Source organism: Nyctereutes procyonoides, unplaced genomic scaffold (genome assembly GCF_905146905.1).
Source record: "Nyctereutes procyonoides isolate TBG_1078 unplaced genomic scaffold, NYPRO_anot_genome, whole genome shotgun sequence".
NCBI classification, from domain to species: domain Eukaryota; kingdom Metazoa; phylum Chordata; class Mammalia; order Carnivora; family Canidae; genus Nyctereutes; species Nyctereutes procyonoides.
In genome coordinates, this window is record NW_026575037.1 from 22,551,806 (window position 1) to 22,578,700 (window position 26,895).

At 42.6% G+C, this 26,895-nt stretch overlaps 2 protein-coding genes across 5 annotated transcripts in view; one reads left to right on the forward strand and one right to left on the reverse strand.

Moving 5' to 3' along the window:
- The first annotated feature begins 787 nt into the window (after nucleotides 1-787).
- The window catches only part of NEK7 (NIMA related kinase 7), a 157,918-nt gene continuing 131,810 nt past the window's right edge, over nucleotides 788-26,895 (forward strand). Inside the window, exon 1 of one of the 4 annotated variants that reach the window (XM_055319173.1) lies at nucleotides 788-998. The gene's annotated coding sequence lies outside the window, so the exon portion shown is untranslated. Of the gene's footprint in view, nucleotides 999-1,763; nucleotides 1,855-3,488; nucleotides 3,645-7,556; nucleotides 7,657-26,895 lie in introns of those variants that run through there. The other 3 variants (XM_055319176.1, XM_055319174.1, XM_055319175.1) reach the window with 3 other exon arrangements.
- LOC129505879 (uncharacterized) lies at nucleotides 1,769-14,712 on the reverse strand. Its single transcript, XM_055319183.1, has 5 exons — nucleotides 14,664-14,712; nucleotides 3,403-3,491; nucleotides 2,932-3,306; nucleotides 2,023-2,187; nucleotides 1,769-1,900 (listed from the first exon to the last, which is right to left on the reverse strand). The coding sequence occupies exons 1-5, from the start codon at nucleotides 14,710-14,712 to the stop codon at nucleotides 1,769-1,771; spliced, it is 810 nt and encodes a 269-aa protein (XP_055175158.1).

Genomic DNA, 26,895 nt, shown 5'->3' on the forward strand with positions numbered 1-26,895 from the left:
TGGAGCTGTAATCTGTTCATTCTTGGTTCCAACCCCTTGGGTGGGTAAGCCGAGCTAGTGCAAGACCTGGGGGGGGGGGGGCAGTAACAGCTACTTAAGGGGTACTTAGGTTCTTGTCTTGAAGCACGTTGCTTATCTCGTTTAATTCTAACCTGGGTCCTGTTGATGAGTACTAGTACTGTTCTTGTGCTCACCTCGGGGGAGCTGAGGGAACTTGCTGCCACGTCACCGAGTTCATGGGGGGGGGTGGGGGGGTGGTGCGAAGATTAGGGCTCCGGCCTGCTCGGGGTCAGCTGCAGCAACACGTGCCCAGGTGCTCCCGGAGGAGAGTCTCGCGGCTCCGCTGGAGCCCCGGGGTCCCGGGGGGCGGGGGGGGGGTCTCCGGTGCCTCCCAGTCCGCAGTAGCTGCTCAGTATTGCGCAACGCCCTAACAGCCCTAACAGCCGGCGTCCCCGATGCCAGGCGAGGTTAGCGCAGAGGTAGTTTGAACCACCTGGTAGAAGAGGGTGGAATCGACACGCCGGGATCCGGGGGGCGCGGGGGGGGGTGCACCGGGGGAGCTCGCTGCTTGCACGCGGCGGCATGCACGTGCCAGCGGAGAGGGCGCAGGCTCCCGGGCAGCGGCCGCCCGGGGCTCGGGGGTTGCCGGGCGGCGGGGCCCGGGCGCGGGAGGAGGAGCCGGCGGCCGCCCCGCCCCGCCCCGCTCCTCGGGGCTGCCGGGATGTTTACACCGCTGACAGCGGCGGCCGCGGGAGGAGGGGCGGGAGGCGCGGAGGATGGGCCGCCGCTAGGCTCGCCCTCGGGCCGCGCCTCGCCGTGCGCAGGGAGGGGGCCGCGCCGGCAGCGTCCGCGGGGGCGGCGCGGCGGCGGGAGGTGGCGATCGGCTCCCGGCCTCGCAGCCACAGCCCCCGGCCCAGCGGGCCTCTCCGCGGCGCCGCCCGGCCCAGCCGCCCCGGGGCCCCCGGCGGGCAGGAGCGCCGGAAACTTCCAACTTCCCGGTGAGTGGCTGCCGGGGGCTCGGGCGCCCGGGGCCGAGCGGGGCTGCCCGCGGGAGGCGGGCGCGGAGGGCGAGGTCGGGAGGCGCGGGCGGCCTGCGGGATCCCCCGGCGGGGCGGCGGGGCGGCGGGGCGGCGGGGCGGGGCGGGGCGCGCCGGGCGGGGGCGGGCGCGGGCGGCAGGAGCTCGGTGCCCCGCTCGGGCTTGGCGGCCCCGGGCTGCCGTGGGCGCCGCCGTAACTAAGAAGCTCCGCGGCGGCGGCGGGCGGCGGCGGCGGCAACAGGTCTCTGGTTGCAGGACCCGAGGAACTTGGGAGAAGTCCCGCCTCCCGGCCCTCGGCTGCTGCTCATTGGCGGCGCCGGTTATTTATCCGTCGCTGATTGGTTGGGTCCGGCTGTCAGGCTTCGGCGGCGGCCCGACTTCGGAGGAGTGAAGTTCGCGGGGCAGAGTGGGCGGGGGGAGCGGCGCGGCCGAGGGAGTAGCCGACGGAGTAGCTGAGGTCGCCTGAGAAGTGCAGGGAGGATGGCCGACCCGGCGGGGAGTGGGGTTTCGTGGGACCCCGCTAGATTTAGCAGGTGTGTGTGTGTGTGTGTGTGTGTGTGTGTGTGCGCGTGAGATGGCGAGGCAATAGAGAACCTTGGTGGTGATGGTGGCAATGCAAAAATAAGTTGAGAACTGAGGCCGAAGCCAGGGAGACCAAGGGGACCCCCATAAAAAAAAAAAAAAAAGAGAAGCCCACATTGCCGTAGCACGGTGCCAGGAAGGAACACAACCTACAGGATGCTGCAGTGGGTGCTGGAGAACTCGAGTTGCCTCTTTGCGGTGCCCTGCAGGCCTTGGGAGATGATGTGTCCGACAGGTAAATCGTGGTCTCGCGTGGCTGTACTCCTGGTTACGCATAGGTACTGAAAATAGACTTATTTTACGGGAGGGCATGTCGCATCCTTGGGCAGCCCTGCAGACGGGACTGGAAAGCCTGAAAACATTACAAGAACGAAATGATTTTTTCCCTGCTCCGACTACTGACCGTGAGGATGCTGTTGTAAGAATCGAGGGCGCGTAGTTCGTAGAGCGTCGCGTACCTGTCACTAACCAGAACGACTGCTTCTGACTCTTCCCCCCAAGAGTTTGCAGCGTCGAGAAAGGACGCGCACTCCCTGCAGGCACCGGTAGTGTGTCCTGTGAGGTCGCCCTACAGGCTAGAGGACGGAACGCGTGCGTGGTGGTGACTGCGTGCGGGAGCTCGAGCTGCCGCGGGTGTGGCCGGAGGACGGCTCTGCAGAGGGACAGGCGGACAGGACAGGGCGCTGGGAGCGGTGGGTGATCGATCAAGCAGGAGGCACTATCAGCGCTTGCTGAACGGACGCCGAGTATTGCGGGCTTTAGTACTTGGCCAAGGCCAGCGCACCGGGAGTAGCTAACGTAAACCCTAAGCACCCTAAGTGTCCCTCCCAGGGGCAGGAATCCTCTGCTGCCCGCGGGGGATCCAGTCCACAGCTTGCTTCGTCCCTAAAACCGCAGCATCTCTCCGGCCGGTCCGGGTCGAGGCGCTGGCTGGGGTGGGGGGAGAGGTGTGGGCGCTGTGAGACGCTGCCGCGTGGAGGAGTGTGACCCGCACGTTGAGAGGAGGTTCCTCCCCCTCCACCACGCCCCCCCCCCCGCCCCCCGAGTGGAGACTGGCGGCCTGTCTGGGCTGGGGAGCGCCGCCGCGACCCGGGGCGACGTGCGGGCCTGTGCCGCTGCTCCCCCCGGCCTCCCCCCGCCCTCCGGAGGCCCCGCCCCCCCCAGCTCCACCCCGGAGGCCCCGCCCCCGGAGGCCCCGCCCCCCCGCAGCTCCGTCCCCGGAGGCCCCGCCCTCCGCAGCACTGACGGCCCCCGCAGCCAATGAGCGGCGAGGACGCCGCGGTCTCCGCTCGGGAGGGCGGGTACTTCCTACCTGGGTCGCGGCCCTGGAGGCGGGAGAGAAGGTCCTCCTGGAGGGATGCGGGCTGGCGGACGGGCTCCGGCCTGAGGCCCCGCGACCAGCCGCGTGGGATCCAGGCGAGGAGGCTGCGGTTTCCTCCCACTCCCCCCACCCCGTGGCCCCGTCTCTCGTTTCTTCCTGGAGCAACGCCCCGCCGCGTCCGAGGCTGTGCAGCGGCCACGAAAGGAGGGTGGTCCGCAAGCCGGACGCCCAGGTGGACCGGTGGCAGGTGTCCTCTGACGTCACGAGGGAACGAAAGCCGCGGAGCGTCACAGTCTGAGCTGTTGGGCTTTCTCCCACAGCTACCTGGGCATCTGGGCACGGTTTTAAAGAATCTTTTTTATCGACCTGAAAAGAAAAGAGCGTTAACTTTGGGTGCAGGTGTAGGCCGTACTCGCAGCTGCCGTTTTGGGGGGGGGCGGTTAATGGATGGGGGGGTCCCACCTGTAGCTCCCGACGTGCCTCTTCCCACTTAACACACGTTTCCCGGCCGTGCAGTTTGCAGAGCTCCTTTCCCGCCCCGTAACCCAGCCCTTATTCCAAGAATGCGAAAAGCACGCCTGGAATGATGGCAGCAGCGCGCAGGTGGAGGAGGGGGGCTTCCGGCCCGGGGAGCAGACCCAGGTCCCAGATGAGGAGCCTCGGGATTGTCCTTTTGAAGGGCCGGACGCGCAGTTGTAGGCTGGGTAAGTAAGTGTGCAGCCTCACGCTCCACCCCTCCGTCCTCCTCGCCCTCGCCGCGGACGCTTCGGGGCCCTCCTTTATCACAAGCGCTTGGGTAGCCTCCTCTCCTCCTCTTCTCACCTGTTGCTCTTTTTTTTTTTTTAACTGAAACCTACATTTCTTTTCATTTAAAGATGTGGTCTGACGTGCCATTAGAGACTTGCACAGAGTTTCTGGAAGCAAACTCCTGTTTTTAAAAATCTTAGGAGTATTCCTAAAGTAGCCCCCCCCCCCCCATGGGGTGTCTGCACAGGAGAGAATAGTGATTATTTGAATGGGATTTTGGGAGAGACGTTGCTTAATTAGATAGGCCGCAAAATTCCTTTGATTTTTTTTTCTTCTTCTTTTTTGTTTTTTAATAAGCTTTGGTATTTTATTTTATTTTATTTTATTTTATTTTATTTTTATGATAGAGAGAGAGAGAGAGAGAGAGGCAGAGACACAGGCAGAGGGAGAAGCAGGCTCCATGCACCGAGAGCCCGATGTGGGATTCGATCCCGGGTCTCCAGGATCGCGCCCTGGGCCAAAGGCAGGCGCCAAACCGCTGCGCCACCCAGGGATCCCAAGCTTTGGTATTTTAAAAACAACTTGCTTTGCAGCTGCAGTTGCACAAAGCTGCACTCTGTCCACATTCCTGGTTTCCTTCACTTAAAATATCTGTCCCTCCAGATATTTATGTGCTCTAGTTAGTATATTATATATAAAGCATGGCAGGCAGTGCACTTAGCATAATACCTGAGGGTGTCTCGGAAATGACATAGGATTATTGTTTGCTCCGAATTGCTTTATCGATTATTTTATCGAAACACTTCCACAAATATATAGTTAGATGTTTTAAGTGTTTCTTCATACTTTTGAATGTTTCTATTTAATTCCTCCTCCCCTCATTTTTTTTTTTTTAAAGATTTTATTTATTTGTTCACGAGAGACACAGAGACAGAGAGAGGCAGAGACACAGGCAGAGGGAGAAGCAGGCCCCATGCAGGGAGCCTCACATGGGACTCGACCCCGGGACTGGGACCAGGGACCCGGCCTGGGCTAAAGGCAGACGCTAAACCACTGAGCTGCCCAGGCGTCCCTCCTCCCAGTTTTATAGAGAATATGGGTGAATAACATTTGGTTATATAATTGTAATGAGACGTATTTATTTGCAGGATATAATGGCAGTTGAGAATTTTTAAATTATATGTAAAACCAGTGTATAGCAATTCACTCTTAGAGTTGTAAAAACTTCTAAACTCCCGATCCCTCTTTGGGTGACTAATAGCTTGATTACCTCTGTATGTTACAGATCTCTATAAAATATTTTTTCATTCTCATGAAAACACTCAAAAGATTGTATTTCATGGTTTTTAGTGAACAGTGGGAACGAGAAGGGGAGATGATCATGAAGCATTTTCTAATTTTCTTGTGCAGGAAATTTTTTAACCCTTGTCAGAATAACTGCTCTGTCAGACTATTTAGATCATGTGCCTACATTTGAGGGTTTTTTTGGTGAAGATTTTATTTATTTGAGAGAGAGCACAAGTGGTGGAGGGTTGGGGGGAGTAGCAGAGGGAGAGGGAGAAGCAGGCTCTCTGCTCCTTGGGGAGCCCAACGCGAGGCTGATCCCAGGACCTCAGGATCATGACCTGAGCCAGAAGACAGCGGCTTAACCTGCTAAGCCACCCAGGCACCTCCAGTGAGCTGTTTTGTAATAATTATCCAAGATGTTAATCAAAACAGTGGATAAATGAATGGAACCTCTTAACTGGTCTGTACACATTTAGAAATACATGTTTTTTTGTTACTTAATAGAAGTGGACCTTCCTGTAGATCTTGCCACTGGTCTTCTGTTGATAATCAATGTAAGTAAATACTTAAGGGTTTTCATTCCAGGCTGCTTTTGTATAAAACAGGGGTTTGTAAAATTTCTCTGTAAAGGACCAGATAGTAACTATTTCTTGTCTTGTGGAGCCATATGGCCTGTCTCATTGTAGTCTGAACAGGTGGTCATTGCTGTATTCCAGTAAAGCTTTATTTATACGAGTAGGCTGGAGGCCCACCCCGGGTCTAGACGATAATTAATACCAAAGATCTCAATATGATTCTGGGCCATTGATGTTTGACTTGATTTTCTGCAGCAGTATTTTATAGCCTTTTTTGGTTCTGGAACGCAGAGCCCTGAAATCAAGACCTGAGCTAAGATCAAGAGTCTTGATACTTAACCAAGCTAGCAACCCAGGCGGCCCTGTCCTTTTTTGGTGTTAGATGTTTGGTGTTAGATGTGTTAGATTTGTGACAATCTCTTGATGTTTCCCAATCCCCTCGGAATAATATTCATATCCCAGTATTCATATCCAGTTTTGTGTTTCATCTCAGAGACTTTATAAGTATATGAACCTCTTTTGGATTTATTTATCTTTTCAGGGTTTTGTACCATTCTTTGCTTTTTGGGGATTCCACACCCATCCTGTGACATTGAAAGAATATGTACCTCTTCGGGCTTCTTCCTTACTAAACCAGGATGAACTCTGGTGTCCTATATTTAGTCTTTGCTTGATTGGCAGATAACTGTATTTTTTTTAAGACTTTATTAATTTATTTGAGAGAGAATTTATTAGGGAGAAAGCGAGTGTGCCCATGAGCAGGGAGAGGGAGAAGCTGACTCCCCCCCCCCCCCAGCAGGGACCTGAAGTGGGGCTCGATCCCAGGACCCCAGGATCATGACCTGAGCCCCGACAGATAACACTAATATATTTTGATGTGTTTCTTTAACCCATAGTTTTCATTTGAACCTATCGGAATGACCGCTTCCATTGTTGCTTTTAGAAGGAGTTTCTGGCCTCAGCAAGAGGGTGGGCAAATTTTTTTTTTTAAAGAAAAAATGGATTTTGTCTTTTATAAAAGACTTTTTCCCCAGGTTTTTTTTTTTTTTTTTTTTTTTTTTTAAATACAGGAAAGGGCCTGTGTTTGTGGGAGGGCCTGCAGTAGGGTGTGTCTGGCCTGGGGGTGTGCAGGGTACCTCCTGCCTTTGTTTGAAGAATTGGCTGTAGGCTGACCTGGGTGCAGCTACTGGGAAACCTGAGAACGGAATGGAATGAAAAGTGTAGCCCTGTAGCTGCTTTGACCTCACCCAGTGGAGTTTCCAGGCCCTGGCCAGGAGTGGGTCCTGGGTGCGCCTGGGTGCTCAGTCAGGTAGTCCCCCTGGGCCTTCCAAGGGCCCACCAGGCTAGTGCAGCCTCTTTGATGGGACCTGCTGCGCGAACATCATTTTCTGTGTTTTCCATGAAAAAGACTAAGCCCAGCTTGGTCTCCTTGGTTGCCTTACTGGATTTGCTGGGACTGTAGTTTTCTCCGCTCAGGTACCATCGCTTTGAGGAGTGACTGTAAAAACCTGACGGTCGGCCCCAAGCGTTAGTTTCATTTCACCTCTTGCTGTTTTTAGGACCTTCAGCGGTAGGAAACACATCTGCTGTTCTCAGTTTCTTGCCCGCTCTGCCTTGGCCCAGCTCTATGTGGTCGGGCTCCTGCCTAGCTCTCTTGCCATTTCTGCCTTCTCTGCTTGGATTCTTCTTCCCCTTTGCCCTGTGATTTCCATATTCATAATTCAGTGGTTCCCACGTTTGAGTTAATATTTTCCTGTTGTTCTGAGCGTGGGGAGAAGACATCAAACCTGGGTTCCTCAGGCAGGAAAAAACACATGAGGCCTGTGGGCTATACTTCGGACAGTAAAAAACGGGAGTCGCAAAAAGATCCTTAAATACTGATTAAACACGGCAAAATTAAAAATATTCTTTCTACTAGTCCTACAACGTTGCTTGTTTTTTTTTTTTTTAATTGTAGGAATATTTTCCTCATCTTCTCATATTTACCTGGCAGATTAATGTAAATTTGTTGTGGTTGTAACCATAACAGAGCCACATATCCACTTTTACATCATGATTGGGAAGATTGAATCGATACGTTTACAAGAAGTTATTGTACTTCTGAAAAGTAAGGAATTGCAAATCTTCCATTGCTTTTTATATCTAACTGGTGGGCCATATAGTAAAATACTGTGATAAGTTGCATACTATCACCCAGAACTGGACAGTAGGTAATTTTTTTAGGCAAATGACATGTCCTTATCCAAACGGTCTATTTCCAGGCATGGTTTGTTGTTTAACAATTACATGTAAATTGAGGGATATGCAGGAAGAAAGCTTATTGATGGATTGAATTTATGGGAAAAATGATGTTTTATTTCAGTTTCTTAAGGCAGCCTACAAATTCATTTCTTTTGTTTTCCTTACAGTTTTTGGTGTTAGAACACATTAAGAATGTGTTCAGTAAAAACTGGCATTTTTTAACATCTTCAACTTTAGATATACTAAAGGTTTTTTTTCCCCAAAAGTAAAGTTTTAATACAGTTTCTGTATATATGTATTTTTAAGATTTTATTTATTCATGAGAGTGAGAGAGAGAGAGAGGCAGAGACACAGGCAGAGGGAGAAGCAGGCTCCTTGCGGGGAGCCCGTCGTGGGACTCAATCCGGGTATCCAGGATCACGCCCTGAGCCGAAGGCAGATGCCCCACCGCGGAACCACCCAGGCATTTCTGTATTTGATAAATATTTTCATTGTTGAATGGCGTGTTGTTTTCCACTTCGCTTGATCATTATGTGACCTTGAGTGTTTAAAGTACTAGCTAGCTGTTGATAAAGAATTAAATCTTATTAGGCAGTTCTCTTATACTTTGATCATTCTCTTTGTTCTTATAAGTAGGAAGGAATTTATGACATTGTTTAATAGTGTATGATGGTTGCAGGGCACAGGGTGGGGGTGGCCGTCCAGCTCCAGCAGAGTTTCCCAATACCAGGCCACCTTGGGTGTTGCTGATCATAAAGCTGTCAGTGGGAGAGTACACAGTCACTATCCTGATGACGACACAGCTACAATAAGGAAGATGCTACTCTTTGGGGTCCCCAGAACCGTACTTGGCCTGCCATGGTCCAGGAAGTGGCTGCTCTGAGCACTGGCTCTTGACACCTGTGCTCGTGTCCTAGGGCTGCCGCAAAAAATGACCACAAACTGAGGGGCTTATTAAAGCATAATTTTATTCTTTCATAGTTCTGAAGGCTAGAAATTAGAAATCAAGGTGTCTTCATGGCCATGCTGTCTTGGAAGGCTCTAGGGAGAACATATTCCATGCCTTTCTCTCCGCTTCAGGTATTGGCGGCATTCCTTGATGTTCCTTGGCTTTAGACATACATTACTTCCATCTCTGCTTCTGTCCGCTGGCATTCTTATGTGTTTCTGTATGTGTCTCTCCTCCTCTTTTAAGGACAGCGGTCACTCTTATATTTAAAGTTTAATAAGCTAAATCTATTTTTTTTTTTTTACATTCTTTACAGGTTTTAGATTTCTGATCTTTCTGTTCTGAACAGAATATTTTAGGATTGTGTGGAAATTACACCTAAGAGATAAAGGCACCCGAGTTATCCTCTACGTATGTAATCTGCAGTTAGTATTCTTTCTTTTTAAGATTTTATTTATTTATTTTGGAGAGGGAGAGGGGAGGGAGGGAGAGAGAGAGAGAGAGAGAGAGAGAGAGAGAGAGAGAGACTACAGGAGCCCATGAACTGGGGGAGGGGCAAGATCGTGATCTGAGCCGAAATCCAGAGTTGGCCACTGAACCACCCAGGCACCCCTGCAGTTAGTATTCTCTTGCTACCACAAAACAGCTGTTCCAAACTTAAGTTTTCCATTCACCATTATCAGCTTGTAGTTTCCCTTAGGAGACCTAAGTGTATGATTCACTAAATCAGTTATTTTCAGAACTGGAAGGAAACTTATAAATTGTCTAAACTGACCTTTTCATTTACTGTGAGAATAAACTAAAACCCAAGGATGCAAATTCGCTAATCCGTGCCCTGCTAGATTCCCTAACAGTCAGCATTGCCTTGTGTTACCTTTGTGATGTTTTCGTAGTAGGCACAGTGATTTCTTCTTTCTTTCACTTCTCCTGAATTAGCAGAATCTTGCTCTGTTCATGGTAAATGCTCAGTAAAGACTTACTGTGGAGGGATGACATTTACCTCTGATTGCCCAGATCAGGGCCTTGATTTAAGTCAGCAGATATTTGAGTACCTGATTCTACAGGGGTGAAGTATTTTGCCTCTAAAATGAGGAACAGTAGGATGTGTTGCTGTATCCTCACTAACTATTTTTTTTTTTTTTAAGATTTTATTCATGAGAGACACAGAGAAGCAGAGACACAAGCAGAGGGAGAAGCAGGCTCCCTGTGGGGAGCCCCATGTGGGATTCCATCCGGGTCTCCAGGATCACGCCCTGGGCTAAAGGCAGATGCTCAACTGCTGAGCCACCCAGGCATCCCATATCCTCACTATTTAATAGGATCCAGGAAGGACAAGAAATTACCATTATGGAGACCAGTCCCAGAAAGGAGCATTTAGAGGCAGTAGATAGGATTGTAAAGGTTAAAGAAAAGCTCATGAGTGGTTGTATGGTCGATATTTTGGAAATAGATATTTCATTATATTAGACACCTTGACTCTTAAGAGCCAGCCTGCATATTGTTTGTCATTTTGGTATATTGAAAATAGCTTGTATGCCTCCATTGATTCTTGTATATATGCCTGAAATGTTTGGCAATGCTACTGACCAGTTTCTCCCTCCAGTATCTTTTCTTCTTGAGATCTTATCTTCATGATGCAGAGATCAAGATGTCTCTGTTTCCTTTACTTCTGTAGCCATGCCCCTTGGTTCTCTGTTTATTGTATGTGTTCCTTGTTTTAGTGAAAATTCTGCTTTACAAATCAGAATGATTAGAGATGAATCAAATGAACCCTAAAGGATCTATTTCATGATTCCTTGAAACAGTTGTATCTGTTGGTACATTGAAGATGATTTATAAAATTTGATAGCTGTTCAAGAATATATGGGTGACTTTTTTGCTACTACCAAGATAGGTTATATTTTTAAAGCATTTGTCCTATTACTCTTTCTCAATTGTGGTCCTCAGAGTGTCTGTGTCAGAGGTTTTGATTTGATAAGTATAGGCATTGGCATTTAAAAACAAGTACCCCAGCAGTGCCTGGCCGAATCCATCAGTAGAACATGTGACTCTTGCCCTCGGGGTTATAAGTAGAGCTCCGTGTTGGGTGTAGAGATTGCTTAAAAATAAAATTAAAAAAAAAAAAAAAAAACAAATACCCCAGATGATTTTTATAGTAAACATAGATTTGGAAAGTCACTGGTCTGTGATGGGAACCTACATTTAAAAGAAGTACTGCAGATGATTCTTTTTTTTTTTTTTATAAATTTATTTTTTATTGGTGTTCAATTTGCCAACATATAGAATAACACCCAGTGCTCATCCAATCAATTGCAGGTGATTCTAATGCAGTTGTTCCTCAGGCCACACTAAGACATGCCACATGGTCTTTTTAAAAATATTTTTAATTGAAAAATTTATTTGTAATGAGAGCCCATTCCTGTTGCTGACATTTCTGGCCTGGCGTGTGCAGCCCCGTGGAACAGTTTATATTTAATAATTAGACTTTTCCAGCACGTGTAATCCATGTCCCAGCGCAAATGGGGGATGTGTGTAATTGAAATAAATGATGGTTATAAATCAATTAACATCATTTAGATAAAGTATAAATACAAATAACAACTGAAGTAATAACAGGAGAGAAAATTCCACTTAAAACAAGTAAAAGAAAATATGTACATCTAAGTGTTAGTTTTCGTTCTATCCCAATAAATGGTCCCTTGTTAATGAACTGCTTAGAGTGTATGCTGTTCTCACCATTTTGGCATTTCTACAGTATTTCTCTCAGCTAGGTGTGAAAGCTTACCACTTCCCTTACCTCTGAGATGGTTTGCTTTTTGCTTAAGGGCAAAAGCCCTTTGCACTCAGAGATTTTGCCTCTAGTCACCATCACCTTACTTCTACCAGCAGTTTTCAGTCTTGTTTGTGGGCTTGGCTGCACCACGTTTTTATGTCTTGCATATCTAGTCATGCTGGAAAGTGTTCAAGAACATCATGATGAGTAACCTGTTCCTTTTTCCATGACTGTCTTATTTCCATTGATAACAAGTGTCTGGTACTTGAGACGCTTCTAACTTCTCTCCTTGTCATTAGATACAGATCTTTGCACGCAAGCTGTGCTCTTTATTCAAGAAAGTGTGCTTGGTCATTCATTCATTCACTTATTTAAGGTATGCTTGGTCATTTAAAAATTACTTTATATAAAAAAAAATTACTTTATCAGTGTTTTTTTTTTTTTAACACCTTTTTCTTACTTTGGAGTTTATCAATCAGTCTAGGTGCTTTTTTGTTTATGACCATTTCTACCCCCACCTTTGTTCACATAATAAGAAGAGGCAGCTTGATAAAGAGAATATTGAAGTCCTGGATTAAGTCCAGGTTCATTTTTATATCTTTTCAAATGCCAAGCACAGAGTCCAGCTCCTAGTTCGAGCTAAATTAATATTTACAGAACTCACTTTAAGAGCTGAGTGTCTGGCTTATGAGAGAGGACTGGTAATGTGATGAGTGGCTCAGATAATAAAACGGAGCCTGGACTATAACGATGCACAACTATGTTAGGTTAGGATATGTTGATGCCCTTGTCTCCCGGTGTGTGGTCCCCGGTAAGGTGGGGCTACCATTCTTAGGCCCTTTGTGTTCATGTGTTGGGTTGTCATCATGAATATTGTTTTTTTTTTTTTTTAAGATTTTGTATATTTATTCGTGTGAGACACAGAGAGAGGCAGAGACACAGGCGGAGGGAGAAATAGGCTCCCTGTGGGGAGCCCGATGGGGATCTCAATCCTAGGACCCCCGGACCATGACCCTAGCTGAAGGCAGATGCTCAACCACTGAGCCACCCAGGTGTCCCCTCCCCCCACTTTTTTGGATACATTTTGTACCCTTTCTGGCTTCACTGCTTTATCTTTATGCTTTTTTTCACTTCTTTTAATGCCTATTTTCTATGCTTCAGCTATTCAGTCTCACTGTTAAAACTGTCTTCATCCTTTAAGTCTTTGCCTTAGTATTATGTGGATAATATATAGAAGTCCTGCTTCCTTAAGCCTTTATTACCTATTGATTCTCCCTGTAGTTACTTGTCTTCGTTGCTTTCCTGGAATAGAAGCTTCTGGAAGGTGTGAATCATGTCCTGTACATATGTGTGTTGTCAAAACTAGCCTTTCAGGGAATGGCAGGTGACTGCATCCCAGTGATGATATGGGGAAGAAGGTCTGGAGTGAAAGAATATCCAGAACAATTGAGCTGCTGGTTTCAGGGAAGTCTGTGATGACGGCCAGGCACGTGTCCCTGCAGGGCCCATGGGCCATAGTATCAGGAAGGTCTTACCACGGGATACAGATAGAGGTTGATCAGTAAGTGGGAAGTGTTGGGATATTCAGGGATCTAGTTTGAGAGTCTGGGTTTGATACCTGAATTCTGAATCTTAGGTTCTGAAGGTTCTCAGAATAGGATGACATGGGAACGAGGACCAAGAAAAATGGGTGTATATGCCAGGCATGAAGTTGGTGGAAATAAGTGTTACGGAGTTGAGGCAGAGGTAAGTTTGGCAGTTAGGTACAAGTTGGAGGCTCGGGCAACAAAGAACAAAGAGCAAAGTTCTTGGAATTAGGATGTGAGGTTGAAACAGGCTGTTTACTGAATATCCTTCCTTGTATTTCTCTTCCTTAGAGCAAAATCCTTCCTAGTTCAAGCTAAATGGCCTGGCTCTTTATAAAGGGGTAGCAATGTCTCTCTGCCCATAAAAAGTGCTGACTATATATTTGCCAAGTGAATTCTGTTTTGATGTTCTCACAGTCCCTTCATGAGGAAAATACTGAACAACTTGAATTAAGTAAAGAAATAATTATCTTACTACTGGAAGTTACTCCCCTCTTAAGAATAATGACTAATTGGAAATTGATGAAGGTTATCCTTTGATTTGTGGCCATCAAATGCTAACCTAGAGAAAAAGGTGGTTCCACTTCCAAATGTATTTTATTTAGTATCTTGTCATAGCTTTCATTGCTGGAAGTTTAAAAGAACAATCACAGTGTCAATAATTATCTTAAAAAAAAAAAAAAACCGTATAAAGTACTTAGCAAAAAGGCCTGTGCCAAGTAGACCAAAGATACAGTGTATATTCATGAATTAATGAAGAAGCACATGGGAAATGAGCCTGGAAAGATACTCAAGATACTGCATTTCGAAAGCCCTCTCATACTTGACTGAGAAGATTGGCCCCCTCCTCTCCTGTAATAGGACTGTAGACAGTTATTTGTACCTTTATGTTTTCAAATTTTGATTGTAATAGCAGTAAAAGCTATAGTGCTTTGATATCTTTGTACTTGGTTCTTAGGTGATCATAGACCAGGAACTAGTGTCAGGTTTGAATCAAGATTATTATAAAGGCAGCCTTAGGGAGATTTGTTAAAAAATGTATTAAGAAAATGTGTTACGAGATGTATGAAAAAATTACGTTTAGACTTGAAAATCCAGACTTTGGTGATTGTATAGTATATTTTAATTTACCAAGAAAAAGTGTTATTTCTATAAGTAGAGCTGTTGTAATATCTGCTTTCTTTTTCTCCCCTTTAAAATTTAGTATTGAATTAAATTTATTTATGTATTTATATCCTTATTTATTTCATCTATTTCTTTATGCTTTTTTAACAATTTATTTTTTAATTTTTTTAAAGAACCATACTCAACATCTTCTACCCACTTTTATTTCTGTTTTTTGTTTTGTTTTTCCTTAAAATCTTCACTTACTATCTTTGGAATAATTTCCAATCCCTGAGTCTCTTAATAGGATTTGGGCCTTGGCTCCTGCCTCTGCTGCCTCTGATGGTCCTGTCTTCCTGTGTTCCTTGTAGTTCTTTGTCGCTCCCTGCTCCCTGCTTTCGTCAGGAATGTCCTGCCTCTTTTTTTGCCTGCTCAGCTCCCACACATTCCTTAGAACTCACTTCCCGTGTCCTTTGCAAAGCCTTGCTGACCGACAGCCTGCTCAGGCATCTTTCTTGCCAGCTCTTGTAGCCATTCCCTGGGCTGGTGTCTGTCAGGATACTTGCTTCCTTATGCCGTAGAAGTCTGTATCTTTCTGTCTCCCCCCTCGCTCCCCCTCCCCCCCAGTAATGACTTGAGGGATCCAGATTGCCTGAATCCTTTCTATATTCCCTGCAGTTGTAGTAGACACATCGGTTGTGCTCAAAAACTGACCCCCCCGAATGAGTTTGAGTGGATAAGAGAGGAGGGGAGTCTAGGAAAGCCCATAGTTTTGGCAGGGGGTCTGCTAGATGATAGTGCCATTTATCTCCAGTGCTAGCACCTGTTTCTCCCTACCCCTCTCAGCTCCACTTTTGAGTAGTTGTGGCTTTTTATTGAAAAAAGATGAAATGAAGAGATGAGAGACTTAACTCTTCTTGAAGATTCTTGGGATGTTTTATTTATGCCGTAGTATTCGCTGCCTCACTGAGGGCAGGGTGTATATATAGGTAGCTCTCACTAAGCCGAAGAGGTATGTATAGTCTTCCTTTTTTTTACTGGTATATTTTCTAATTCTTTTGCAGTTTTGACTTTGTAGTCTTTAATGAGCAGTAGCAGTACGACTGTGAGAATTAGGGAGAACAAACTTTGTCCCAGTACAGTTTAAGAAGTTCTCTTGTGTATTATACAAAATGTGTTTGCAGCTGGCCTTTCCATGTCACTCTAGTGTTGAGATAATCATAGAGGCCCTCCCATGCAGAGTACCTACAAATCAAATGGCTATTAAGTGGTATGAGTTTCTACTTGTTGGCCAGGGAAAGTGAGAGTTGAAGTACTCTGAGATACGAGGGAATACAAGTTTTGCTTTAGTTATAGGTGAAGTTGTTGTTGTGCTTGATGCCAATGAAGAACAAAAAAGAAATCTCAACCAGCTTCAGCTTAAAATTCTGAGTCCTGTTGTTTAAGCAGAGTACAGAGTAACTTGTTCAGTTCTTATTGACTCTATGGTCATCCAAACTGACTGAATGTGGTGGGAGGAGGAGGCCTCCCAAGTTGAGTTTGGGCTGTTTGTGGGATACACAAGTAACCCCCTCTAGGCCATTGGTTATATGGAGCTTGAGCCCAGCAGCGAAATCTGGCCTGTGATAGAGCTCTGGCGTCATCAGTGTAGAGGGGACAGTGGGTTATGTGTGGTAGCGGGTGAATCTGTTGAGAGAAAGTGTGTTAGGGGTCCTGGTCTCCTTGCTTTCTTAAAGTGTATCAGTACCCAGCCAGTACTGGGAGAAACTAAAAGTTAACTCACGTGCTGCTGACTTTAGCTCTAAGTATACTATGTAAGACATTTTCTTGTAAAAACCCAAATAATGCCATTTGCATCCTTAATAAAACTGTGCTTTTAAAGCCTCTTACTCTGCTTTCTAAGATTTTATCATTCTTTAGCTAGAAAATGGATTTTCACAGATTCAGAAGGTTTCTGTAGAGAAAACTTAGGTATCATCAATTATATGTAACTGTTTTAGTTGTTTGTAAGTCTCTAATCCCTATTAACTCGATTTTCAGTTTTTTTTTTGTTATTTATATTTAAAGTCATGTAAATCCCAGATAGCTTCCAATGAACAAACAACATTATGTTTGTTATTCCTAACTGCTAATTTAAAATAACAATATTCTTTGGATAGTAGCTCCATAAAATCATAGTTTTGCATAGTAAGTATGCCAGAGAAAGTACATTTGTTTGTAGTATCTGTTTGTATATGTTAAAAGACACAAACATGAACACACAGAGTTTGGCATGATTTCGTGGTCTGTGCAAAGGAGCAAGAGAAGGATTGCAGGACGGTGCAGGTCAGGATTGAAATAACTTGGCAGAGTTTGGTGAGAAAGTTTGCTTAGCAGCTGCCTTGGTTAACTTTGTATATAATCCATTCAAAGACTAGTTCAGTTCTGTGATGTCAAGAGTAATAATAGCAGCAAGTGAATTTAGTTTCTTAGATGGCAAATTTTAAAGTATAAAATATAACCATAATTTACGTTACACTAAGTGCATTGAGAAGTATTTTTATTAAAAGGACAGTTTTGTGTACCCTATAGTAAATGGCTTTTACATACTTGCTTTTTTCTCCTCCTTTCTTAATTTTCTCTTAATTTGATTTGCATTAGAAATCTACACATTAAAAAAGAGATTAAGAAAATTCAGAGATACAGTTGTTATTCCACCTTCTTCTTCTTTCTTCTTTCTTCTTTCTTCTTCTTCTTTTTGGGTGGAGGGAATGTGTGGGCAAGAAGAGGGAAAAGGCATGAGTTTTTCCAGAAGTAAAGTAACACACTTTGTTTTATTAAACATTGACTATGTTCCACTAACCTAATGATCATTAGACAGACTCTGTTGTTAGGTCCAACTCAGATCTCAAAAACATTGTGAGGATCTGGGTGAGGGTTGAGTGAAAACGTTCACCGGATAGGACATCAGGGGACCTGCTTTGGAGTCTTTATTTTACTACTTAGTTCTGGATGTCAGTTTACTTGTTTAGTTTTTAGTTTTTAGGAACATCAAAAGAAATACTTGATAAGAAATCATTTAAAAAATATTTTATGGTCACTGTAAACTGTAGTATGTAAAGAAAAGATTTTGGAAGATCAGGAATAAGTGCATAGAACAGTGTCTAGCAGAGTAGGCATGTGGAAAAAAAGGATAAATAGCAATTAATAGGTTTTTAAAAATAAGAATAAAATGTAAAATCATATGTTAATTTAGAAAAAAACTATTAAAATTTATCTTTATTTAAATGAGAAGTGTTTTTCATTTTTTTGTGATGAGTTTTTAGTTAGCGAGTACTTGTTACGGACCAAAGTCTGTTAAAACGGATGACCTTACAGTAAATAATTCATACAAATGAAAGCATTTCTAGCTACTAGCCTGTATTCCATAGGGCCTTATCAGCTTTGTTACGATAGAATTCACTACTATGAATTATTTAGTTATAAGGCATTCAGTAGGATGTTTTTTGTAATCAGGTTGGGGAGATGGTCCAACCTATTTATCTTAGCTCTTTATGTATGTTAGTCTTTTGCCATGGACGGTATGGTTCGGTTGCCATGATTTTTCTAGTGTGACAGCTGAACGGTTGGCTTAGTAATCGTGTGCTTTTCCAGGCTTTAGTTGTTGCTATGTGAGTAACTGAATGACACGGCAGAAATATAGGGGAAAATTTATTGTATTCGTAACAGCACCTTAATGCCTACAGTTAAAATAAACAAATAGAAAGTCTATGAAAAGCTATTTTGGCAAAGTTCTTTGAAATGGTTGAGTAGGGATCACTTGTCTTTTACATTCTCTTAGGAGAATTCTTCTGTAAAGATCAATGGGAAAAATAATACTATCTTGCATTCGTATACCACTTAACATTTTTGAGAAGCATTAATATTTTATTCTTTCAACTATCTGTTTACCACAGAAAGTGCCCTGTATTTGTTACTCTAAGACAAGGATTTGAGACCTTGCTTTATCATCGCATGCTATGTGCTTATTATTACCCTTTAGAGGGAAGTAAACTGAGATGTAGGGAGGATAACTATTTTAATTATTCAGAAGTAGATGCTCATGTAAATTTGAATTAGATACTGATTGTTAGACTTGTATTTTCTAAATTTGATTATTCAACAGGTACTTACAAGACCTTAATATGTACTGGAGGTTAAAGAAAAAATGAGGAAGAAATAGATTCTCTCCGTAAGTAGTAGTAGTTGCTATTGTAGTTAATGATTAGGACTTCAGTTGGACATCACTGATTCACTAGAATACATAAAAACAAGTACTTCAGAAGGTATTTTACAAAAAGTCACTGATTATATTTTTTAAAGATTTAAAAAAATTATTGATTTATTTGCTAGAGAGAAAGAGTGGGTGCGAGGGAGAACACAAGAGGGGGTGGAGGCTGGGGAGAGGGGCAAAGGCAGAGGGAGAAACAGACTCCCTGCTGAGCAGGGAGCCCGGGGTGGGGCTCCATCCCAGGACCCCGATGGTGACCTGAGCCGAAGGCAGACGCTCAACTCGCTGAGCCACCCGGACAAAAGGGCCACTGATGATGAAGCAGGGTTGGCCAAGTAGACTAGCTGGGGAGGGTGCTATCAGTAAGATAGCTTTTGTGAGAGGCCCCGGGGTGTGAAATAGCCTAGAATTTGGAGGAAACATAAGTGGTTATTAAGGCCAGACTACAGCATTTTAAGAAGAAGCATGCAAAAGAAGCAAGGCTAAGAAAAGTGTGTTTCATTCATTAAAGGGTGTTAAGCAGGAATATGCCATAATTCGATTTTCATTTTAGGTACATAATTATGGTGAGCGTAGAGAGTAGGAATTACACTGCCAACATTAGGCAGAACAGTTGATGAGTTATAATAGTGGCAGGAATCATGAGGGTCTGGGAAGAGCAGAGAGATGTTTGCGAGGTAGAATTTATAGAGGACATCCGTGGAGGTGGGAAGTGACAGGGTCTGCTATGACCTAGGAAATCTGTGGGATGACTGGGTGGCAATGTCATTCACTAAGAAAGGGAATACTGTGTAGAATGGGCTGGAGGCCTTCAAGATTTTAGACGTTTCCATTTTGGCAATCAGGCAGAAAGATCCAGTAGAGTTGGAAATGAGATTCTGGAGGTACTGGTTCATAAATCATCAGTGTGTAGGAGGCAGGTTATGTGCCAGCTGAAAATGCATGATTATTGATTTAAATGATCATGGGACTAATCATTAAAGAAACCCGAGCAAGAGAATCAGCAAAATTGCTTGTTGATCATAGACCAAAAGATGTATTTTGTATAGAAATGAAAAAAGCAGTTAAAAGAATATCCTATCAGGCCCCTTATAGTGGGGATTCACTTTGCTATCTTGATTTATTTCAAGTGGATACCAGATTAAATAGTAGCTAATGCATGCACATCTCAATGGTAGTTGACAAAAGTCACTGGAACTAGTATCTTCATCTGAGAAATTGGAAACGATCAAAGTATTCTCTGTAAACATTTAGGAGACAGCAACACAAAATGCGAGAAGTAACGGGACAGTTGCTTCAGAGGTCTGCAAAGAACAAAACAAAGGGTTGTGGCCAAAAAGTTGTATACGCAGCCAAATTATGGTTCATGTGTGATGAAGATGGATATTTTTAGATTTTCAAGAGTTAGAGAAAATGTATTGCATGTGTGCTCTTTAAAAAATGTTTTTAAATGAGAAAAAGTCAAATGAGAAAAGTCAAAATTAGGGAAAAGGACATCTTTGTCCAAAGGCACTGGGAATAAGCATTGAAACAAATTAAATGTAGAAGCAAGACTAAACAGTTGTTATACAAGATTGGAAATAGTAGTGCAGAGCGCCAGAAATACCTTAGAAAGGTAGGCTGTGGTTATGAGATTTATAACCTGAGAACTCGGGGATAGAGAATGAGGGGCAAGTGTCATGGCATGATCAATCGTTGGCTAACCTACATCGGATTGTGTATTAGATGAACTTTCACTTTTCCTTTGATAATCAGCCAAAAAATAGTTAAGAATCATAAAAAACAATTCTGGGAAGTCACCATTAGTAGATTTTAAAATAGGAGAGGGTATATATATATATATATATATTTAAATTTTTTAAATTTTTATTTATTTATGATAGTCACACACACAGAGAGAGAGGCAGAGACATAGGCAGAGGGAGAAGCAGGCTCCATGCACCGGGAGCCCGACGTGGGATTCGATCCCAGGTCTCCAGGATCGCGCTCTGGGCCAAAGGCAGGCGCCAAACCGCTGCACCACCCAGGGTTCCCTATATTTGTTTTCTAAATAGTGAGACAAGATTAAAGATTATGGCGAGAGATGAAAAAGAAACAAGATTTTAAAAGACAAGTGTCAATAAAACAATTTTCATAAAGTGTATTAAATTTCTCTTTTAAGAGACTGACTTGGGGTTCTGGGTTGCTCAGTTGGTTAAGCAGTTGTCTGGCTTTGGGCTCAGGTCATGATCTCAGGGTCCTGGGATCAAGCCCTGCATCACATCTGGCTCCCTGCTGGGGATGTTGGGGAGTCTGTTTCTCCCTCTCCCTCTGCCCCTCCCCCTACTTGTGCTCTTTCTCTTGCTCATTCTCTCTCAAATAAATAAAATCTTACCAAAAAAAGTAGAGACCAACTCAGCAAAAAAAATAAAAAAATAAAAAAATAAAATTCCTTAGCTATGTGCTGTTTTTAAAAGGTATACTTAGCACAAATAAACCTAGAAAGGTTAAAAATAAAAAAAGGTGGGTAGGTCAGGATTTTTGGGAAAACACCACAGAAAAGACAGAAGAATATCAGTACGATTTCCAAAGTAGTATTTAGTGAAGAAAGGCACCTTAAAAAAAGATGAACAGTTTTTCAAATTGAAGATGTAATGACTTAATAGACCAGTAGCTATGGAAGAATTAAAAGTTCTATGAGTTGCCTTCAGAGCAGGCTTGTAGGTCTGGCTTTTAAAATTTTACTTTTTTAAATTAATGGAAATCTTCCTGTTCAGGCCCTTGTATTAGTATATTCTTAATTTCAAAAATTGGACTGAAGGAGAATGTTTAGATCAACTATTGACCAACTCAACAGATTACTAGAGTTGTCCTAGATATTAATAGAAATTCTGTGGAAGAGTTTTGTGGCTAGACAGATTAGGAAAAATCTGCACAAGGTACTGTTTTGGAGATTCATAGTGCACTGTAGCATATTAGGATCCTTGAGAAGTTGAGCACAGTAGTTTTACAGGTTCCTTTTTTTTTTTCTTGTCATAGAATATCAATGAACAATTTGTGGGGTTCGGGTGTTTGGAAGAGACTTAAAATATTGCTGTACAAATGTGTAATAAAATTAAGACTAATGGAACCGTTAAAAGAATCATTAATCATGACCAAGGAATCTGAGTATTAGAGATGGTTTATGATCTTAGTAGAGCAGAAAATCATTGGTATCAGTTGATACATAATTCCTTCCCCCTTTTTTATATAAAAAAAAGCGCCTTAGAAAATTGGGAATGTCGTTTGGTATGGAATATAGTCAATGTCACAATTTATTGCAATTCCATAGAGCTCTATCCTTAATTCCTTTGTATCCACTATATTTTAAGTTCATGAGGGTAGGAAATAAGTTGATTTTTATGTATTTTTTGGGAACCCATTTTGATATAGAACCTTGCATTTTAAGCATTCTGTAGCTGTTTGTTGAATGAAAATATTTGGAAGTATATCCCTATGTAACTTTTAGAGTAAAATGGATTTAAAAAACGGTATTTTTTTTCATGTAAAGTATTTTTAGTATAAGCCATATACTTTCTAAAGCATCAAACATGGTTTTTCATAGCTGAAATAGATACTCTTCAGGATGGGCCTAGTGCTTGCTTCATTTATCCAGCAAGCTTTGAATTCTTAAGATGGTTTTAAATTTGGTCTAACAGATAAGTGGTTAGTTAAGTGACAGGAAATTTATAAATATTCTTGAACAGTAAAGAGGTATTATAAATCCTCTAAAAAGGATTATTCTCTTTTTTATGGCTGAATGATATTCTACTATATATCCTATAATTGTTATACATGTAATAATTATACAAATTACAAATATATACAAATTATATGTATAAATTCCAGTGCTGCTGTGAACACGGGGGTACAGGGTTTTCATTTCCTTTGGATATATTCCCAGAAGTGCAATTGCTAGAGAAAATGGTAGGTCCATTTTTATTTTTTTGAGGATCTTCCATCCTCTGTTTTAATTTTTGAGGACTTTCCCTCGTGGCTGAACCAGCTTACGACCCGGCCCACAGTACACAAGGGTTCCCGCTACTACACGTCCATGCTGGCGTTTGTTACCCCGTCTTTTTGATGCTGGCCATCCTGATGGATGCCCGCTGTTCCAACAGGCATGGGATGGTATCTCACAGTGGCTTTAATTTCCCTTTACGACCATGTGGATGGACCTTGAAAGCCTTATACTGAGTGAAATGCATCAGAAGAAGACAAATACTGTATAATCTCACGTATATGTGCAATCTAAAAACAAAAGCAAAAAAAAGAAAAAAATGACTGATACATGGAAAAAGAGCCCAGACTTGTGGTGGCCAGAGGCAGAGAGGAGGGTGAGGGGAGGGAGAATTGGAGGAAGTGGTCAGAAGTGACCACCTTCCAGCTATAAGAGAAATATTCGGGATGTAACGTACAACAAGCCTGTGCTTATTAGCACAATAGAGGAAAGTTACCTAAAGAGTAATCCTAAGAGTTCTCATCACCAGGAGGATTTTTTTCCTTTTTCTTCTGTTTTTGCTTTTTATTGTGTCTCTGAGATCACGGATGCTTGGTGCACCTGTCGTGGTCTTCGTTTCGCAATACGTGTGTATCCATCGTGCTGTACGCCGTAAGCTTATACAATGATGTATGTCAGTGATTGCTCAGTAAAACTGGAGAAAAGCCCAAGGGTTATCCTGGACAGAAGTATTCTCCTTGGTAAAGGCGTAAGGAGGACCCTCGTAATGGCAGAACTGTTTGTTCTTGTCTGAAAAGCAAGGGATTTGGGACCTGAGGCTGGTTCAGAATTCTCCAGGATGTGGTTGCATTTTGAGCTAAGCACAGTTTTCCTATGGTCTTCGGACTGCTCTACAGCCCATGGAATGTGGCTTTGCAAGGCTTGAGAAGATGTCATTCGTATGCAGATTGCTGCAATCTTTCAATTTCTAGGAAGAAGCTGCAGTTACACAGGGCTTGGCATGTGTGTAAACAGCATAGCCCAGACGTAACACTGATTTACAGGAGTTAGGAAATCGGAGTTCTAGTATTTTCTTCTTATGTAATCTTGGATAAGCCATATAATTTCCTTTTGGGGTTTTCTCATCTGTGATCCAGAAATTCTTTCCCATTCACTCCACTGTGAAGTTTTGAGAAGATACCCATGGAAACTTTTTTAAATGTACAAAACTCTAAGTGTGTAAGAGGTCAAGAAAGCACATTGGGACTCCTTTTGCTGGGAAGAGTACATGGAAATGTAGAATTTGGAGACTAAAAATCATGGCAATAGGGAGGCATGAAGTTTTTTTCCTTTTTTTTTTTTCTTTTCGGTTTTCAGTTACAAATTAAAAATGCAGTTTTAACTAATGTTGGAAAGCCTTTGCATTATAGGGTGGCTCAGTTGCGTAAATGTCCCATTCTTGGTCTGGGCTCAGGTCATAATTTCAGGGCTCTGAGATCAAGCCCAGGGGCAGGCCGTGTCTGCTGGAGATTGTCTCTCCCTGTCCCTCTGTCCTTCCCACTCTCACTCCACCCCCGTGGTGCACGCAGGCGTGCTTTCTCTCAATAAATAAAATATTTAGAAGCCTTTGCATTACAGAGAGAAAATTAGTGTACAGTGCAACTATGTAATAATTCAGAATTAGTATGTTGCTAACATTTTTACTTATTGTGAAGTGTAATTTATTCAGGATGTGCACTGAAACCTGCTGTTTTCACTGTATAGCTAGATGAAAATAGGATAAAAGAGGTTTGAATGAGTTTTCTTTTTGGTAACAGTTTGCTTGAGGGATGGGCAAGATTTTTTTCCTCACTTGACAGATGGCATAGGGAAGGGCACTGCAAAGGCAAATGGATTTCCTAAGTTTGCATTTGCTGGGTGATGATTGAGTCAGGGCTAGAATTCATAATTTTTGTTATTATGTGACATATTTTCCCCTTTTGGGTACAGCATTTCTTGCTGGTAACTATGACTTTGTAGTAATTTTTGATAATTATCATAAGCTTTTAGAAAGAGTGTCAAATGTTACGTGGCTTTTGCTTATTGAATTGAAACATCACAATGAGAACCCACAGGAGATATTTTCAAGAGGACATATAATACTCATTTTCAGAAAACAAATTCTCAAGCTTATTAAATATTTTATATTCATATAGTCATTTACTAAAAGTGTGAGTAAGTAATGGGCTTATAGCTCACCTTTTTCAATGTTGATTTATAATAGGAAAAACCGTATAAAATACTTCATGTAATGATGCTTTAAACATACATTTATAAAATGATTGACTTTTAATATGAGAAGTATCTGTGTGGGAAAATGTTAAATAAAAGGGGATAAGTTATGAAACTGAGTATATCACCTATTTTATATATAGTTTTGCATTAACTTTAAGCACATGATAATCCCCAGGCTACTTTGATGAGATAAATAATTATAAGTTGAAATCTTAGAGCATTGTATCATCTTTAAATAGTTCAGAACACAACAAACCCGGAAGCATTAACTTAATTGTTTTTGTGAGGTCAGCTATGTACTTGCTGTGTCATTCAAAGCAAATCAAACCTTTTTCCTTCTTGGCATTTTATTTTTCAAATTAATTGATCATTAATTGTTATCCAATAGTGCTGTCTTCCATGAAGATTTTAATTAAGGAATCTCTTAGGAATTAATCGTGCATTGCTAGGAGGCTCTATTCTGGGGTAGTAATCTATAATTGCTGCCCGCTTAAATAAAGAACTTCTGAATTCGTACATGACTTATTTTTGTTTATTTCAGAAGAAATTAGGATTGAATGGATTTTTGAGACTGGAAGGGATTTTGGAGATCATATAATCCAGTACCTTCATTGATATTTGAGGTAACTAAGGCTCTGAAGGATGGTTGGATGTCATAAAGAAAGTTCTTGGTAAAAGTTGGTTAAGAGTTGTATCCTCTGTGTCATATTCCGGTGTTTCCCCCTTGTAGTATTTGTGTTTGTGGGATTCGCCTCAGTAACGTTGATAAGATTACCAAAGAAGTAAACAACAACAACAACAAAAATAAAGTTCTAAATGAGTAGGGTTGTATGATTCTTAGGAGTTTATTCAGTGCCATAATGGAAGAAATGATTATTTAGAAAATCCTACCTAGATGGTGGACTAATCCACAAATTGATTTTAAACTATATTTTATTTTATTTTTTATTTTTAATATTTTAACAGCATAAAACAAATCAGCTTCTTAAAGATAACATGTGAAAGGGTAAGTGCTTGAATTGAAGTAGAGACCTTGTTAAACTATGTCAGTTAATGAAATAGTTGCATTTCTTAGGACACCGAGTTTTATGCTTTAATGTAAAAAGAGATATTATGTGCAATTTAAAAATATCTTTATGTGTTTGACATTAAAAACATATTTGAGAGCGAGAGAGAGAGAGAGAGAGAGAGAGAGAGAGAGAGATTGGAGTAGGGGGGGGCAGAGAGGGAGGGAGAAGCAGATTCCCTGCTCAGCAGGGAGCCTGACATGGGGCTGTATCCCAGGACTCTGGGATCATGACCTGAGCCACCTAGGCACCTCTGTGTGTTTGACATATTAAACAAAATATGGGTAGGTATTCTTTAGGTCTGTCTGTTTGATGGAAATAAAGAGTAAAATAATCAAAAGATAGGCAACAGAGAGAAGTCAGTGGAGGGTATCAGAGTAATCAGCTCTTATATACTTAACCGTATACTTTTGCCTGCAAAACTGTAAATCCCAGAAGAACTAGATATGTACATAATCTGATGGGCAGCTTTCATTTAGGAAGGTGTTGTTGGACATACATTAATGGTTTCACCATTCTGGGTTTTTTCTCTTTTAATTGTTGGTTAAATAATAAGTAGGTCAAATTTGACCTCTATTTCTAAGGGGACAAGGCTTTTTAAAAAAAAATCTCTTAGTCTTTGAACTGGAAAGAAAGGAAATGGGTGTAAGTAAATGTGTGTGTGTGTGTGTGTGTGTGTGTGTGTGTGTGTGTGAGAGAGAGAGAGAGAGAGAGAGAGAGAGAGAGAGAAGAGAGGTTAATGTGTGCCTGCTTTCTTAACAGCCCAAGATTATAATTATGAATTGAGACTTGAGGCTGGTTTTCTGGTTGGTATTCTTGCTGCTGGACCCATTACTGTATGTATTACAAGTAATTAAGCCATCTGGAAAAGAACAATGCATGGATTTTAGGGTTAGTTTTTGGAAATAGTTCTGTTTTCAGAATTTAGGAACTGTTAACTTTTAAACTCTTTGTTCTGTGCTAACCATCTACTTATGGACTTTCACACACTCTAATGTTTCAGTAGGTACAATCCAACTGATGATAGTTATTCATTATACCTTGTGAAGGCATATTGTGGGAAAAGCTCTTTGCTAAATACAGTGGGAGATTCAGAGGAATCCAGTACAGCCTTTGTTATCAAGGATTTTATAATCTGGACTGAT

What these genes read in the sequence shown, in the direction of transcription:
- LOC129505879 (XM_055319183.1), bottom strand. Translation starts at nt 14,712, where the DNA reads ATGCCTGAGCAGGCTGTCGGTCAGCAAGGCTTTGCAAAGGACACGGGA. An exon ending in CTTTGCAAAGGACACGGGAA is followed by an intron (nt 3,492 to 14,663) that starts GTGAGTTCTAAG and finishes TCTTGGAATAAG; the next exon opens with GGCTGGGTTACGGGGCGGGA. An exon ending in CCTCCAGGGCCGCGACCCAG is followed by an intron (nt 2,188 to 2,931) that starts GTAGGAAGTACC and finishes TCTAGCCTGTAG; the next exon opens with GGCGACCTCACAGGACACAC.